A 15,697-nucleotide genomic window follows, 5' to 3' on the forward strand; every position below is an offset into this window, starting at 1 on the left:
CTGAGCCCCTCTGTTTCTCTCTCTCTCTCTCTCTCTCTCTCTCTCTCTCACCTACAGGTATCATTGGACTCAGCAGCTGCGGATCCAACCATCCTGCCTGCATCCAGTCCCTGGTCCTACCATCCTGCCTGTGCTCTGTTGTTGCTTGTTGTGGCTTGTTGCTGTAGCTGTGCTTTTCTCTCTCTCTATCCTCTCACCCCAACCGGTCGAGGCAGATGGCCGCCCACATCCAGTCTGGTTCTGCTGGAGGTTTCTTCCTCGTTATAGAGGGATTTTTTCCTCTCCGCTGTTGCTGTCAAATTAAATGTTTGCTGTATGTGGTATTTGTTGGGTTTAGTTGTGTGAGGTTTTAAACCTTATTTGTAAAGTACCTTGAAATAACTTTGTTGTGATTTGGCGCTATATAAACAAAATTGAATTGAAATTGAATTGGATCATTCAAGGTGATGGCTTGTTGTTCAACAAAGTCTACAAAGTAGTCAAAAGGAGAAGAGGGCACCTGATTTTGCCGTTTGTACCACGTGGGTCCGTGTATGAAGTGCAATTCATTATTCATGTGTAAAATGAAAATTGAATAAAAATTGAATAATTTTTATGCTGTGTTACGTTTCCGTAAGTTGGGAAACCCCTTTGCGATATACTGATTTACTCATTCTCCTTTTCTTCACTTTCAAAACGAAATAAGAAAAAGGCAAACAAGGGGCGGGGCCAGTCGCCGGAATTTCACAATAAAACGCCCAAGAGCATTTGAAGCGCAACATGTGCAAATATTTGTAACTCTTGAAGGATTGCGGTCGTGTTTTGACACACAATGAGACCCACATTGTTAACATTAATCAACGCAACAATTATTTATTTAGCCCATCTCATTGCTGACAACTGCTGATTACGTTACGACACATGGCGTTAGGTAAAGGAATGACAAGTCAGTCAGCTCGCTACCGTCAGGTCACTTACAGAATCACCTGCCAGCAAACTTACTGAAAACTTAGCTTTGTAGGCAGGTGATTCTGTAAGTGACGTACCTCCTCCTCCATGCCAGGCCAATAGAATCTGCGCCTAATCCTTCTCTCCACACCTGCATGAGCGGCTGCTTCATGGCACTGCCTCCACACATCTCTACAACTTGAGCTGGGGCACACAACCTGGAAACAGTTCTTGTGTGTGTTGGTTATTCACTTTACGCACCAGTACTCCATCCTTAACCTACAACTTCTTCCACTGTTGCAGCAGTTTGCGCTCCCTGTAGGATAAAGCCTTACGTTCTGGTCCAGGGGGCATCACTCCACATTACACACTCATCTTTACCAGCTGTACATCCGGGTCCTTAAATTGTCTTTCCGCCCACTCTTGGTTTTCCAGTTCCTGCCCTGTTCCTTCTGACATAGACATTACGGCTGCAGGGCTCACCTGGGGGCTGGCACCTCTTCCTTTGTCCGGCTGAGTAGTCAGCCTAGATGCAACAGGGAACCTGGACAGAGCGTCAGCATTTGCGTTGCTTTTGCCTGGTCATCACTTTACCTCGTAGTCGACAGATGCAAGCTGTGCAACCCAACGTTGTTCTACTGCACCCAGACGGGCTGTCTGCAAATGTGCCACAGTGTCACAGTCTGTCACATTTCCTGTTTTATTTTGAAAGACTTCCTGTTCCAGTCACACCACAGCTGCTCTCACGCCATCACCGGTTCTCATAATGCACACCTGACAGTAGTCAGTAATCAGCTCCAGTACTTAAGCACCAGATCTCACACTAGCCAGTTGCCAGATTTCCGCGTGTACTCACCACTTTCTGGCATTGCCATGTAGCTTACCTTGATCTTGTTTTTTGAACCTAGTTACTCCTGATTCCTGCCTGCCCCCTGCCTCTACCTTTGCTTTGCTTTGAGAAAACCTGGTAACATACCTGACTGTTTCGACCTGAGACCACCTGATCCTTATCTGTACCTCTGCACGAGTTTCCTCGTGTTTGACCGTGCCTGACTTGACCGTGATTATCAATAAAGCCTGCCTCCATTTATCCACCATGTGGGTCCATCACCTTCGAACACTGCTGACACCACAGGGTTGTTATCTGTATACACAAAAACCTTGGCACCAGTCAGGTAGTCCTTGAATTTCTCAGTAATGGCCCACTTAAGTGCCAGCAACTCCAACTTAAAAGAGCTGTAGTTTGAATCATTCTTTTCTGTTGGGTGTAAGCTACGACTAGCATATGCTATAACCCGCTGTTTCAAACCTTGTCTCCGGGCCAGGACTGTGCAGTCCTTGGTTACTGGCATCAGTATACACAACAAATGGTAATGAATAATCAGCATAGGCCAAAATGGGTGCTTCTGTCAACTTAGTTTTCAGGAACTCAAAAGAAGTCTGGCACTCCGTGGACCACTGGATCTTCCACAGGTCTGATCGTTTCCTGGCCGAGGCACCAACCAACAGGGCACTTAAAGGACGGGCAACTGCAGCAAATCTCAGTATAAAGCGACGTTAATAGCCAGCCAACCCTAGGAAGACCCTCACCTGCCAGACTGTGTTTGGGGCGGCCATTCTAGGACTGCTGCAACCGAACGAATTCCATCTTGGTCTACTATATGTCCTAAAAACGTGACTTCCTTCCGGAACAGCTTGCATTTATCTGGACGCAGCTTCAGTCCATGTCGAGCCAGTCGCTGAAACACTGCTTCCAGACGTTGCAAATGAGAAGAAAAGTCATTACAGAGGCATTACAGAGCTTGAATGGCATGCGCTCAACCTCATATAAGCCCAATAGTGTAGTGAAGGCGGTTCTCTGTCATGAGGATCATGAGTCATCCGGACAGCACCATCATCCTCCAACACAATAGTCTGGGCCCTTAGGGCCCTTAGGGCCCACCGGTGCGTGACACCACACCAACACTTCACTCTTTGGAGGGACCCACACTCCTTGTCACTACGCTGGACGAACATAACTGCAAACCCCATCTCCAGCCCTGATCACTCCTCCACTCGTCGACAGGTGGCAAACGCCTCCCTCCATTCTCGCTGGCTGCATAGCTGAGTAGATTCAGGGCAAGGTGCTGGCTGTTTGAAAGGAGCATCCCAGCAAGCAGTCACCACATTCATTCCTAGAATAAGCGGGTGTGTACAATGTTGATCTTTAACCACCACTACGCCTCGTCTAGGGACCTTCACGTTTCTACCTCAAAATCCAGGACTGCGTAGCTCGTATAGGGTATTTTGACTGAACTGAAAGGTTACAGTCATTTTGTCACGTTGACCCTGGGCAAAATGCTTCTTAAACAAGCTTTCCTGGATCAGTGTAATCTGTGATCCAGTGTCTACTAAGCCAGGCAACTCAACTCCTTCGATCTTTACTATTACTGTAGTGCATAACCCTATAAACGTTTTTTTGCCCAGCTCGCTTGCAATTACAACAAATAAGCCTACCTCTGGGGTCCCAGCTGTAGCTGGAGGGTGCAGACAGTCGCGGCTCCCTGTCTGGCATGTGTGGTGGCGTCTCATGACTCCTCGCTGTTTGGAGTAGTGGTAAAATCTGTTATGAGCCAGTCCTTTCATCTGTAGCTTCACATCTTCCAGGATTTCTTGTTTTAAAGACTCCTTCCAAGCTGCTGCCTCAGTGGACCTACAAGCAGGTATGTCGTTAATAGCGTGACACATTAACTCTGTCTGCTGGGGGCTCCTATGCTCCGATTCCAACAGCAAGGCTTCCTGGCAAACAGCTGTGAAGTCTTCATTCCCCGGTGAGCGTACCCAGCACAATATCAACCTTCCTCAACTCACTTAATTCCTGTGTGCCTAGGAGCCCCACGATTTGTTCCTTTCAGTCAGAATACTTCAAGTCATCCCTAGGCCCTTGGCATCCGCGGGGTGACGGAATATACAGGCATCATCATCATTTCTGCTTTTCCACCCAACTGCTCCAAAACCAGATCCTGCCGTCTACACCAAAAATGTAGTGGCGGAAAGAAGGCCATTTACAAGACTGATTCCAGTCTTGTTGCTGCACGCTCCTCCTCAACGCGCAGCTGCTGGTCTCCCAGGACGATCCGCTGCTGGTCCTGACTCTTGTGCCTCACCTCGCTCGAGTGCCGTGTCTCTCCGGCCTTTTCTTTCCAATGCAGTCCATCCTTAATTCGCGCACCTGTGTCTACTCAAGGGGGGTGTGTATGACAAGAACAGTCCAACCTCCATACTTAAAAACACATGCAAGAAGAAAACATGCACTGTTAAAAGTATCACTTCATACAACACCACATGCAGTTAAAACACTAAAAACCCACACAAAGCGAATAATAAAATAGAATTAAAAGTCTGTCCCGTGACATTTACCTCTGGTAATGTACTCTGAACACAGCATGACATGGTTGGGGTTCGGCGTTACATTTGTTGCTGTGGTGTTGTCATCCCTTCTTGACTGTAGCTGGGTTTCTTTATTACTATTCTGATTGTCAACAAACTCTTGTCCGTTGCAAGGCTGTGGAGAACTCAGACGCAGATGTTGATCTGTCTGTAGCTTTAAGTTCGTTTCTTCCTCTACGTAAAGAAGGGATGCCTTCACTGCTGCCGCTTTAGCTCTATCTTTAGCCACGGCAGAAGTGTTTGCTTCACGTTCCAGAAACCTTAGAACGTGAAGCGTGCAAGCGCGTCTTTATTGACAGTGTACCCGAGTCCATGATTACGCCGAGTGCGTGAGACGCCGACAGACCGTAGGCCCCGCCCACTGGTAGTGTATGACGAGGCAAGAGTAGGTTGTCAGTGAAGCGTCCAATGTAGTTTTACTGTGCTGCCACGTGACTCCTCACGCCAAGACAGCCAGCTTTAACTCCTTCACCAATTAATCAGATCGTAAACTTACTCTCACTCGTCCAGAGTTTATTAGCAGAAGGTGTAAAACTACAATGCACAAACAAAGATAATTAGCTCTAAACAATAACTGTCTTACCCACGATGCCACTATAAGGCATGGAAAACATATAGGAGTGTATGGTGGTAACACACGACTATTCAGCCGGGAAAATGACAATTACCGTTTCCTGCTTGTGCGTCACTTCCTGGCTACTGGTGCTGCAGAAGGATATTAAGATTCTCAAACCCTAAAAACTCTAATTAAAGAATCTAAGTACCAATTGGCCAGAACACTGGGTGTTCACCTGAAACATTAACTGGGCTCAACTAATAACACTGATGCCCTGTACAAGAAGGGCCAAAGTCACCTCCACCTGCTGGGGAGACTGAGGTCCTTTGGAGTGTGCAGACACGTATATTACATTAGACACATTAGTCACCTGTTATCATTGGGAAAACACTCTGTTAAAAAAGCAATGCCCATCTGGAAACTGTAGTCACTCACACACACACCTGAAAACACCTGCACAAAAAAAAACAACACAAAACAGTCTGAGCCTCAGCGCTGCAAATAGGCCCCAGGTCAGACGTGTGGAGAACTATGCAAACATGGAGGCAATGAGAGTCAGATTAAGAGGAGGACAGAGAGAGAGAGGAGTTGGACGTGGACATGGAAGAGGACGAGGACATAGGCAAGTACCAGTGCGGAGATGAAATCCTAACCTCAGTCGATACACAGTAGCATCAACGACTGGAGAGCAGGTATATCTTCAAGTTTATACTCTATGTACTGTGTCAAGTGATTTGGTAGCATACAATATTACAGTAACTGTATCATACAAAGATGGATAGTGCTGTGCAGTACATTGTGATGTTACAGTGCTTGTTTTTTACCAGCATGGATGGAGGAGGTTCAAGCAGAGACTGAGTATCAACAGTGGCTGTGTCTTATCTTCTAAAAGCTTTGACTGTATTTTGGTTTACATGTATTGTCTGGGATATTTATAATATTTGCTTTTCAAAACTAGACACAGAGTTGGATTTTAAGCCATTTTCTCATTTGTTCGTTTTAACGGTTAAATGTTTTCCCAGCTTTTAATTCCTGACTGTAAGTTGCATCATTCCTTAAATTTATGGTATGTTTCATTTGGACGTTAACTCTAATATCATCTCAATTGGTCACTAGAGTGGGTCTCTCCGCTCGTCTCAGTGATGGCAACACTGTTACTTTAAATATCGCACCAATTGCGCACCTCAATTATAGCGCCGGCTCATTTGAGCTTCATCTCCAGTCATATGTTTATCCACCTTGACATTTTATTAGAACTTTATTAGAACTAAACATCTATCATTTCACGTTTTAGGATGTTCCATATGACATTGTACTACATATCATTCATTAAGTAGTATGGAAACTAATTTTCTTTACTATAATTTCTCTGAGCAAGTCTGTAAAAAATGACTCATTTTTCGTTGCCTCTACCTCAGCTTTTTATATATATAATGGCCCATTATTTATTTATTGAATTTAGTTATTATTTATTTAGTTATATACTTGCTTGTGTAACAGCAACAGCACCTCTTCTTTGCTGAAATACTGGGCAGGATGTTTATCCAATGTGGTGAAAATTTCTCATAAAGAGGCTGATGAGAGAGTTGTCTTTTCTGGGATTTATTAAAAAAATAAAGGAAAAGGAAAATAATGGGGAAAGCGATTCATAAACATAGATTTTGATCATGAATCAACAAACCAAAAACCAGCTGGGGAGATCAGAGCATACAGGTGTGATGGTGTGATGCAAAGAGCCCGCAAGCCGCAAAGTCGTCTCTGCCTTTTAAGCCCTTTCTTTTGGCTCCTCCTCTCTGGCACACATCACGGAGCTATGGCCACCAGAACAACCACACACAGAGTCAGCTGTGTCTGCGATGTATGTGTGTGCCTATGTATATGTGTGTGTCCCTCAAGTAAGAAGCGTGTTGGTGGATCTCAAAGTAAAAGGGTTCAGAAAGCAAAGAGAAAGACGATAGAGCACAGGTCCAAACGGCTCCCCACCCCAGGGTTTAAACTAAGGCTTCACCGTGAGGTGGCACTGCAGGATGTGATGCTTGAGCACCTGAGCCTAAAGTGGTTTAGTTTAAAGAAATGGTGGGAGAATTTTACAAGACAGTGAATTGCACACAAAAGCACCACACTAGAAGAAACTATAAACGGACATAATGAACATCACAGCATCAACAGAACGATGCAAGAATTCCAGCAGACTGATGCAGTCCATTAGTTGCTCGAACCATCTAGTGGTCTGTTGCAGAGTGTCTTTCACTTAACTTGTTGTTGTCCCTTCTTTTCCTGTGTTGATCAGCTGTTTGGTGCAGCATCTGATGATGTAGGCCAGGGGTCGGTCTCTGAACAGAGTCGCAGTTTTAGAAACAGACTGGGTCGAGCAGTCTGTGAACATTCTTTTCCGCCCTTTGTGGCCTGTAGCGAGTTAAGGTAAGAGACTTCTTAAGAGGATTAGCTATGAGGCATTTGGCTTGTGAGACTGAGGCCATGACCAGAAGGAATGAGGTAGTGACTGCTGGCACATGGCAGAAGCCCATTTCCAGCAACTGTCACTGCAGTGTAGTAATGGTATATTGTGTCTGCTTATTGCGTCAAAAGGCCCAGATTACCAGATTACTCAACAAATTAACATCCAGAATGCCAAAGGCCTGCAATTCTGTAATTGCTGCAAATGGAGAATTATTTGACGAGAGCAAAGTTTGAAGATTAAAAAAAAAAGTATTTCAAATACAAATCATTAATTTTAACCTTTTCAATGTGACTATATTTTCTATTCATTTTACAACTCATGCTGGTAAATAAAAGTGTGATTTTTAATGGAAAACACAAAATTGTCTGGGTGACCCCAAACTTTTTTGCCATGGCAACACTGCCTAATTACTGTCTCAGCAGCCGTCATGTTTAAAGGCTTCTATACAGTATGTATATGATAATTATTATCACAGGATATTAACAGATATTCAGTTGAGCACAGTAAACAACCAGAAATACAGTGTGCAAACTTAGTTGAGTTTTTCAGGTTGGACTTAGATACTAACATGATTATATTTGTGGAGTTGTTTTTAGTTTGACTCTGAACTATGTTAGACAGACTAGAAATTAGTAATTAACTTGCTGCACTTCAGTGACAGCTAAGCTACTTATGGACCAGCTGGAGAATAAGAAGTCTTCACTTCAGCAGGGTCCACACACACACACACACACACACACACACACACACACACACACACACACACACACACACACACACACACACACACACACACACACACACACACATTTCATCAAACTAAACCATGGTTAGAATCGTTTGTTTCATTGAGGTGTACAGTAAACCACTGCACAACGTAGCTGTGGCTCTGCTTGACTCAACACCTGATATCACTGACCTTTCTGTGTTTTCCTGAAGCCTTAAAAGCCAGAGACACAAAGCTTTGGTTGTAGTGAAGTAAAAACGTTTTTATTTAGTTGTTCATTGCTGATTCATATCCATATTATGTGTTCAGATCAGGTCCGTGGGGGTTTACATTAAATGACAGCCTCAGTTTTGTGTGCAGACTTTGGTAAACATCAACAGTAGGCAATAAAATTGTCTTTCTTGAATACTGATAGATGATTCTCCCTGGTCTGAATGGTGAAAATGGGTGGTGAGTGTGTTGGAGAGTAATCTGGTGGAGGAGCAGCTGGTTGGGTGATCTTAGCGGATATGAGGCTAGTGAAGGGATGGAGGGGTCAGCTGAGCAGCAGCAGCGAGTCCAGTGAGGCAACAGGACACAAGAGCTGGACTCATCATCATTCATCTGTGGAATATGAGAGAGATAGGTGAGATCAAGGATGGGATCAGCAGGATGAAGTTGTGCAGGAAGGAGTGTGGTGTAACCCCATCTACAAAATGTGTGTGAGGATCCAAGCCTTCGTTAGGGTAAGTGGATGCATGGGTGGCGCTGTTTTTCTGTGCGTAACACCTTTGACTGGTCTGTTTAGTTTACGAGCCAGGCCAGGTGGCAGGGATTTACAAAGCCTGTAATAGAGCGGCAACAATGATCAACAAGCAGGTAATAAGAATATATACAGTATGTGGCCAAATGACTTGATTATAATATGATAGCATCAATCATTAAACTTTCTTTGCCACAGAAAAGGAGAGACAAGCTTGAAGATTCAAGTTAATTTTAATTACCATTATGCCTGCAGGTTGTTTCCTCACACCTACAGGATAAAAGAGAGACCAAGTTAATGACATGCAGTACAATGGTGGCCATTAATAGCCAGGAGTATAATAGTGGGCAAAACAGAGAAACTCACTGTATTGAGGTCTCCAAATTTATAGCAACTTGTTTAAGGAATGGTTCAGTGATCTAATCTGGCTCTGACCGTAAGCTTTATAAAAAAAGGATCAAAACATGTGCATGTCTGAAGCCTAATAAAGTAGAACCTGAATAGAACCTGGCCCAATTACAACAATTGCAGCCCAGTACCTGTACTTACGTACTTAGGAGGGGAAACAGGGGTGAGAGCCCAGCATTGACCCTCGTCCCCTGAGGTTCAGCACACTGTGGAGAACAGCTGCAGCGCCTGGCTCCATACAGCTGCAGCCTCAGAGGTTATCTCATCAGGACGTTACTGTGGGACCTCAAAGCAAGTGGGATCAGGTCCAACAGAGAAGTACCCACCATGTACTGGGCACCGTTTACCAGTGATGGAATCTGTGCAAACCCCCATTTAGGTACAAAGTGACTTGGGGACAACAAAGTCAAAGCCCTGTTAGAAATGTAAACTTACATGTTACTTTGATGAAAGTAAAAAAGTTGTCCAGACGTTTTCCTCCCTCGTTATTCTGGCATTTAGCAAAGAGAAATCATTTTTGTACTGTTCTAAAACTGGACATTTATATATTATGACTTTTTTGGCCATTTTAGCACTGTTGCTTGTCGACGGGTGTGTTTGGATATGCCTTCATGCATTAGTTACATTTGCCAGTTTGATGAGAAGCAGGAAAACATGAGAAGCATGAGGTCGATTAAACAACATCAAATCTGCGCGCACTTAAACTTTGTTTCTCGCCAAAGTTCACTCACGTGCTGACTCACAACAAACTAAGACCCCAGTGTTATTAAGTGTTTCAACTGTGAATAGTCAACTGCTGTAATCAAAATTGCTTGATAGCGTGTGAAAAAATTTGTGCAGTAGGCAATTCTAGAAGGATTTTACCAAAAGGAGCATGTTTGAACTTTTTTCAAAACATTGGTGGGATTCGCAGTCATGTTGAATGTGCTGGGGGAGTCAGAATCACTATGGGAACCACTATCACAAAAAAGAAGAGGAGTATAACAAACCAAAAGGGAAGACAGTCTTAAAACACCACAGCTCCTCCTCCACATTCTTATGAGAGTGGAAGGAAGCAAGGAGGAGAGAAAGGGACTGAGGGAGGAGATCAGCAGGAGCGTGTACAAAGGATTACCAACAGTGACAGCTGACATGGGGGATAGGGAAAAAGGAAGCTGACCAGTACCCAGATAGAGTGGAACAGGCCAACAAGAAGTAAAAGACAGGACAACAGGACAAAACCACAAGGTGGGAAACGCCAATGCCAAACAGAGGACGACGTTAAAAGATCAGGGTGTGGACCAACCTCAATGTCCACTTGGAGCCAGGACACACGCTTTGGATTTGGGCTGACCTGTTGACAGAAAGACAATATCAGCCACCACAGCTATCATGTACAGTGGATATGGAGGTAGGAGCCATGTCCAGTCACATTTAATGGGTAACAAGTGTCAATCTGCCTACATGTCTGTTTACGTTTATTATGTAGACGTTACATTTTAGATCTGCAATATGCAGATTTTTTGCATTTTCCTTTAAAACTGGAGCAGAGTTTTTGTTTGATAAGGTTGAGTTAGAATATATGAAGATGTGATTCATGTAAAACATGCAGCAATAAACTAGCTAATAATGAATAAAATACAGAAAATGTATTTGCTACACACACACTATAACCGTGTTCTCTGTGTGTCATCTATGTGGTGAATGCTAAAGGTTTTCATGTTTTAGCTGCTGATCATCATGAAATAATTTTGACATGTACTGTAAATATAGTCTGACTTTGTTTCTGTGCACATTAATTCAGTTAATATTTAAACCAATTGTTTTCTATTGCTGGAAGTGAGCTGGAATAGCCGTAGGGTATTTCATATGACTCATTGTAACCATAAAGTTCAATAATGTTTTGCTGACCCTGCCCTCTCTGCAGGATGTCACTCCCTCCTGAAAATTCTTTTCCTGAGGATATGAGGAAGGGGAAAAGCTTAGAGCTGTTATGAAATTAACAGAACATGAGGTTTAGTGCCCAGCTGTTGAACTGAAAACCTTCAATAGGTTTCAGTTGGAAAATAATGGAACTAGAGCCTAAATATAACATCTTCCTGAGTGATAATTACAACAGGGCCTGCATCTCATTGGTGCAGCTACAACCACTAAATAACCACTAAATAACTATACCAGCAACAACAAGTGAGATTACATTTCCAACTTAATTTAAATCTGTATACGATTACTATTAAACTTTGTTTCCAGTCCTGCAACTAGTCAGACGGCGAAACCACACAAACATGGAGGTGGCTGGCACTATGATCAAGATTATCGACCATCATCTGCAGGATCAAAACGTGGTCAAAGTCTTGAAACATTAAACATGCTTCTTTATTGCACCAACACCAGCTACAGTATACAAGCACAACCTCTTCAAAGGGTCTAATACGTGCTCGTATTTTAATGGCTTATGTATTAGTACATGTTAAATGTGGTACTTGTGAAATAACAGTATGTAAAAGTTTGTGTTTTTATCCCCTGCATCATGTGTTAGCATACGTACAAACATTAGGTTGAATGGATCTGACTCTGGCCAGTATTTGCTGCCATGTCTTGCCCTGACCTAACATAAACACACCTTCCTGCCTGTGTGTGTGTGACTATTTGCCTCTCTGGGTCCTAGGCAGCGTTTTTCCAGAACGCTCTGGGAGGGAGAGGCTGCAGAGCATGAAACAATAGGTGTGATGTCCCACGTGATTGTGACAAAGGGAGTGTGGAAGCCTGCGTGTGACCCAGAGCCATTCCAAGTGGTGGTTGGGCTGAGCACAGAGCAAGGCACATTTTCATTCTGGTGACGGCTCATCTGGTTAGTGGAGTCGTGTTGACTTTGGGCAGTGGGGTGTAACAGGAAGAAATGTGCCGCCTATCGCTGATGCGAGTGAACTCGTACTGTGACAGAAACATGGAGCCCCATCCAGGTCTGTGTCCAGTCTTTTTAGGATTGGTGTGGAAACGTGACTCGTCAGGCCAGTCTCTTATTTTCTGTTATCTCGTGCTGCCCGTTCACTTTTCTCTCTGTCTGAGCCATTGGTTAAGTCACAGAGGTTTCTCAGCACACTCACACACGCATACACGCATACATGCAAACGTGTGTAGGGATTTTCAACTGTGGAATTTTCCCTTCAGGGTGAAAAGATGTTTTCTGTCTTTATCCTAACATAGCTAACCTTTTTTTTCAGTCCTCAGCATTATCTACCATTGTATATCCTGTCAGTGTTATATCCTGTCAGGAGAGGCTTTGACTTCCTGAGGGACTGGGATGTTTCCTGTGTTGTGAGGGGGAGGCGCTTGGCACAGAAACAGGATGCAGGACACAGGACACTGGACAGACCCCAGAATGAAAGTTCTCAAGCCTGAAACCATATTAAAAACAAGGACAGTGTTGTTGCTTGACTGTTAAGGAAGGTTATTACTAGGCAAAGAAATTCAGAACAAATCACAAAGAAACACTGCATGTGTCTAAATCATCAAACTGGTACAGTAGAGTGTTGGGAAGGAACAAAGGGCTGCTGGAGATCAGAGCTTTCTGCTTAGGGCTGGAATGAATCACATGGTTTTACTGATTTCTGCTGCCCTCCCTCAGTTAACGCATGTGAATGCGCGTAGCAGTGGGCCATACAAACAGTATACATTTAAGGTGAATTAATTACTCAGCTTAGTCTTCGCAGGGGTCGTGGGCAGAGGGAGGCCGATTAACCCCCAGGTACCCGGTCTATCACATATAAACACAGTCAATCTTTCAACCAACATAAATACAAACACACAGACACAATAGACAGACCCTGACCATCTCGCTGTGCGTCTCAATGTACTCAATGTAACGTAAATAAACTCAACACATGGCCCAACCAAACCAGTGTCTGTGTGGGAAACACTGAAATTACATGATTTTCACCAGTTTGGAAAACAAGTGTTTTAGAGACGTTTTCTTCAATATAAAAGACAAATGTCTGGCTGGAGAAATCACCATACTGTACATTGTTTAGTACCTTTGTGTACTGTAAAAGATGTTTGCTCGGTAACCACATTTTTTATAGCAATGAATATTCAATTTGCTGTAAATTTATAAAGGAATTTATTTCACTAAATGCAAAAGTGTAAGAAAATTTGTAAGAGGTAGCAGCATTGTGTATTTAGGATCACTAACATAGTAACTACTTACTGCAGTGAAGCTTACAGCACCATCGATCCGCTTAGTTAAAACTGAACTGAACTGAGATGAGAGGGTTAGGGTTAACCATCATTCCATTCAGGCCTGGAAGGATGCACCACAGCTGTGTGGTGGTGACTATTTTCCTCTGTTGTGTGCAGGGAGCCCGTCCCGAAGTGTCTCCACTATGTCACTGTCCATCTGCTCCGTCAGACGCCTTGGTGCCATATCTGTAACCAGAAGCCAGAGTTTCAATGGAATCACCACCTATGACAAGCCCTATAGGTACAGAATTATGGAACTCCAATGTGTTCAATATTAAATTAATTAATAGGACATTATATAATAAATACTTATATAAATAAATGAGAGACAAATATATAAACTGACCATGAAATTATGAAATAATTACAAACATTTTCCAAAGTAAGCTCATTATTATGAAAATGTATTTCATAATGATTATTTTCATAATAATAATACAAATTATTACATCTGCTTTTTTATTTAAATCCAGAGGTTTTTATTTCAAAATGTCGTTTTTCCAAAGTCGGCTTTTATTGCATAATGCCTTTTTCCCCAGTGCTGTATTTATTTCATAATGCCGTTTTACAGCAGAATGATTTGTCTGTCAATCAGTGCTAGTGGGTGGGACCTGCACAGCCATTGGCTGATCTGTTCGCATCAATTCGTTTTCCTAGACACCTGTGAGGGGTTGTGTGATTAGAGAGGGCGGACATGCTTACTTTAGCAGATTAAGTAGAGAGAGATCATTTAGCAGCAGGTTTGAGCTGTTTAGGTGATATTCTTAAATGCTCGGTATATTTTTGCTCTTTAATGAGTTCACATTGAAAACGCCATTTTCAACCATTTGTGATAAATTGAGCGTTGTGTCCATATGTAATATGAGGAACCATTCTGTTGTCCGTCCACGTCTTGAAATTCTAAATGCAGCAGTAAGGACTTTTGTGCTGTCTAACATGTCTATCAGGAACATTGCCATCATATCTGCTGCGTCACCCAGTACGGTTTGGAGAAGAATGGGGTGTAGCGAACCACTTCCTAACTGCAGTGGTTGCTCTTAGTGTGTGTCAAACTGTGACGCATCTGAATTCAGTTTTATGTTGTGCAGATTTGAAAACTGCTGGGTTGTAAATACTGACTGTAACGTCTGAGAATGTTGTGTAGTTCCCATGCATATTGTATTTGTGTCTGTGTGAAGTGTTAAATAGTCCTATTATGGTCTTATTACATTCCGTCAAGCAGAGTGGTGTTTTCCACAAAGGCACCACGGAGGAAGATATGCACCAAAGCAAGTGGTTGGATCAGTAAAAGCAGTATACGGGAAGAGAAAGTAATAAGGAAACTAGTGACACTGTTTTGGTTAAAGCTCCAGTTGAATGCAGTAACAAAGTCAGTTATTATGTAGGTTATAGACATCGCAGAGCTACAGTATTTTGTGCTTAATTACATAAACTGCGTTAATCGATTATGCTAACTAGATACAGCACATATTTTTTATTAGGTTGTGCAGTCTGTTAGTTTATCCATCTAGCTTTAACGTTGATTTGAGGACAATGAAGGAATAAAGAAATGTCAGACCTTCAGTAAAGCTGTGATTTTCTTGACTGGACAGTATACTGGCTGACATTGTTTCATTGGCCAAATACATTCAATTAAAACTACATCTCATATATCATGTGTTATGTTTAATGGAGGGACGTTAAAGAAGACCTGCAGCGTTTTTATGCAAATAATTTACCGTATAGTTTGTTATCGTATGGACAAAAATGTCTGTTATAAACGGTACTTTCACATGCTTTGGCTCTCGTGCTGTACTATACAGTAATATGAAGTAGACGATCCGGTCACAGATAAATTGTTCACGATGCGTCTTTTCTGTGTAGCCTGTGTCCTCGTTGCCGGCTTTGACATTTTAATTCTCATCCTTTTTTTTGCCACTAAATAGTTTGATGTCATAAAGAAATGCTCACAGACACAAAAACCAGGTTGTATATATACTTATAGAATGAATGGAACAGAGTTGAAAGTGTTTGAGAATGCTTTTAAAATGATACTTGTTCAACTTAATCCAGGCTCCAAAGATAAAGCTTTGACATTGGCACTTTGTTGAAAGCAGATCGCAGCAATTCAGGAGCAACCTGGTGTTTAGGGCGACACGGTGGTGCGGTGGGTGGCACTGTCGCCTCACAGCAAGAAGGTTCTGGGTTCGATTCAGTGCCTTTCTTTGTGGAGTTCGCACGTTCTCCCCG

At 42.9% G+C, this 15,697-nt stretch overlaps 1 protein-coding gene across 8 annotated transcripts in view; it reads left to right on the forward strand.

The window, feature by feature from the left end:
* The first annotated feature begins 8,802 nt into the window (after window positions 1-8,802).
* The window catches only part of ripor1 (RHO family interacting cell polarization regulator 1), a 30,847-nt gene continuing 23,952 nt past the window's right edge, over window positions 8,803-15,697 (forward strand). For 3 of the 8 annotated variants that reach the window (XM_055509459.1, XM_029152527.3, XM_029152528.3), the window contains exons 1-2: window positions 11,413-12,192; window positions 13,586-13,709. In XM_055509459.1, coding sequence (XP_055365434.1) covers window positions 12,129-12,192; window positions 13,586-13,709 — 188 coding nt within the window. In that variant the 5' untranslated portion in view covers window positions 11,413-12,128. Of the gene's footprint in view, window positions 8,826-10,344; window positions 10,641-11,412; window positions 12,193-13,585; window positions 13,710-15,697 lie in introns of those variants that run through there. The other 5 variants (XM_055509460.1, XM_055509461.1, XM_029152530.3 and 2 more) reach the window with 5 other exon arrangements.

The sequence above is a fragment of the Betta splendens genome, chromosome 6 (assembly GCF_900634795.4).
Source record: "Betta splendens chromosome 6, fBetSpl5.4, whole genome shotgun sequence".
In the NCBI taxonomy this organism is placed as follows: Eukaryota; Metazoa; Chordata; class Actinopteri; order Anabantiformes; family Osphronemidae; genus Betta; species Betta splendens.